The sequence below is a fragment of the Arachis hypogaea genome, chromosome 15 (genome assembly GCF_003086295.3).
Source record: "Arachis hypogaea cultivar Tifrunner chromosome 15, arahy.Tifrunner.gnm2.J5K5, whole genome shotgun sequence".
In the NCBI taxonomy this organism is placed as follows: Eukaryota; Viridiplantae; Streptophyta; class Magnoliopsida; order Fabales; family Fabaceae; genus Arachis; species Arachis hypogaea.
In genome coordinates, this window is record NC_092050.1 from 24,857,322 (window position 1) to 24,859,774 (window position 2,453).

Consider the following 2,453-nt stretch of genomic DNA (forward strand, 5'->3'; position numbering starts at 1 on the left):
CGATTGGAGCTTTCAAGACTATCCAGGATGGTCAGATTGTGGACATCTCGAAGAAGTGATGTAATTTTACTTTGTTGTACTGATTTGAACTCTAGCAGTTTGTATGAACTTATTTACCGTTTTGTTGGTAGTTGACGACTTGTTTACCGTTTCATCTGGTAATTAAGTAGTTGTTTACCGTTTGTTTTGTCGTTGGTAATTGGGGAAGCCGGTTCATGGCTCCCGTTAAAAAACTTTGAATTATGGCTTATTTTTGTAGCCGCGTGGTGTAGTGTAGACGGTGTCGTTGGCTCCCGGGGTAATCAGTCCCATGTAGCCGTAGTCGCAGTAGACCGTTTAATTGGCAAGTAAATAAAGATAATAGAAATAAAGTGAAAAAGAAATATATTAAGTGATTGGCAAAAATAAAAAATTGATGATAATTCAACACAAAGTAAAACAAGTGTTACTAAATCGGTGGGGCGGGTGGTCGCTTTGGACTCTAGGAGTAGAACCTAGTCAAGTTTGTCACGTTCCATGTTCGGGATACTTCTTTCCCGTCTAGTCGCTCCAGCTTGTAAGCTCCGTTGCCGACCACTTTCTTCACTCTGTATGGGCCTTCCCAATTGGCCACCAGCTTTCCTTCCCCAGGGGTAGGGAGGCCTACGTCATTACATCGTAGGACCAGGTTGTTTGGCTCAAAACTCCTCCTTAGTACCCTGGCATTGTAACGAAATGATATTCTCTGCTTCAGCGCCACTTCTGACAAGTGTGCCATTTTCCTGGTTTCGTCGACCAGGTCCTTCTCTACAGCCTCCTCAACTCCCCCCAGGAGTAGGCGTGGGCTTGGCTCCCTGACTTCCACAGGGATAATTGCGTCAACTCCATAGGTAAGTCGGAAAGGGGTTTCCCCGATGGAGGATTGAGGTATTGTTCTATACGACCATAGGACTGACGCTAGTTTGTCTGCCCACGCTCCCTTCTTCTGGTTAAGTCGCCTTTTGAGACCGCGGAGGATGACCTTGTTCGCTGCTTCCACTTGACCATTGGTCTGTGGTGCTCCACTGACGAGAGCCTCTATTTTATGCCCAGACCTAATGGGAACTCCCTGAATTTCTTGTCCATAAATTGCGTCCTGTTGTCCTATATCATGGTCTCTGGGATTCCAAACCTGGAGATTACATGTCTCCATATGAACTTACAGTAGTTTACTGATGAAACGCTGGCCAGCGGCTCCGCTTCGACCCACTTTGTGTAGTAATCAATAGCCTTGATCAGGTACTTAACTTATCTCAGGCCCACCGGGAAAGGTCCCAACTGGTCAATCCCCCATTGGTTGAAAGGCCGGGAGGCCATGAGCAAACTTAGCTCAGATGCCGGGGTCTTGTGAAAGTTCGCATTTTCTTGACACTTCTTGCACCTCTTTACGAATTCTTGGGAATCCGTCATCATCGAGGGCCAAAAGTAGCCGCCACTCACGAGCTTCCGAGCCAAAGCCTTTCCCCAGATATGGTGGCCGCAACACCCCTCATGGACTTCCCTTAGAACGTAGTCTGTCTGGTCGGGTCGTAGGCACTTCAACAGGGGTTGGTTCAGCCCTCTCTTGAATAGTTGGCCTTGTATTATTACGTATTTGGCCTCCTTTCTTCTTAATGCCTTTGCCACCTTGTGGTCATCAGGGAGCTTACCATTTTCTAAAAAATCAGTGATTGGGTCCATCCATGAGGGGACGACATCTGCTTGGGCTACGCACAGGGCGACTGTCGTTTTGTTTACTAATCCTTGGATCAAAGAGCGATTTCCCGTTCCTGGCTTTGTACTAGCCAGTTTGGATAGGAGGTCGGCTCGTGTGTTCCTTTCCTTTGGGACATGCTGCACCACAACCTCCTTGAAGTCCTCGCTTAGACCCCTAACCTTTTCCAGGTATTTTTGTAGCAGAGGGTCTTTGGCTTGATAAGTTCCATTGATTTGAGAGGTGACGACTTGAGAATCACTGTTTACCTCTACTCTTATTACTCTGACTTCTTTTGACAACAGCAGGCCGCCAATTAGGGCCTCGTACTCTGCCTGATTGTTGGAGACCAGAAACTCAAACTTGACGGACTGCTCGTATACTATCCCTGTCAGGCTTTCGATGATTATTCCTGCCCTCCCAAATGTCTGGTTGGAAGCTCCATCAACGTGGAGTTTCCACCGTGTGCTTGGGGTTTCGTGAGGGGCTCCAGTGACTTCAACCAAAAAGTCTGCCATGGCCTAGGCCTTGATTGCATGTCTGGGATCATATTGTAGGTCATATTGGGATAGCTCGATTGCCCAGATTATCATCCATCCCAAAAGGTCGGGTTTTTGCAAGACCTGGCATATCACTTGATCCGTTCTGATGATCACTCGATGAACCTCGAAGTAGTGTCGCAACCTTCGAGATGAAATCATGAGTGCGTACGCTAGCTTTTCCAGTTTACTATATCTTACCT

General features: G+C 47.2%; 1 protein-coding gene across 1 annotated transcript; it reads right to left on the reverse strand.

Annotated features, from left to right (window-relative positions):
• Positions 1 to 481: 481 nt before the first annotated feature.
• Positions 482 to 2,229, reverse strand: LOC112748136 (uncharacterized). Its single transcript, XM_025796345.1, has 2 exons — positions 1,282 to 2,229; positions 482 to 1,150 (listed from the first exon to the last, which is right to left on the reverse strand). Exons 1-2 carry the CDS (start codon positions 2,227 to 2,229, stop codon positions 482 to 484), a joined length of 1,617 nt encoding a protein of 538 aa, XP_025652130.1.
• Positions 2,230 to 2,453: the final 224 nt, after the last annotated feature.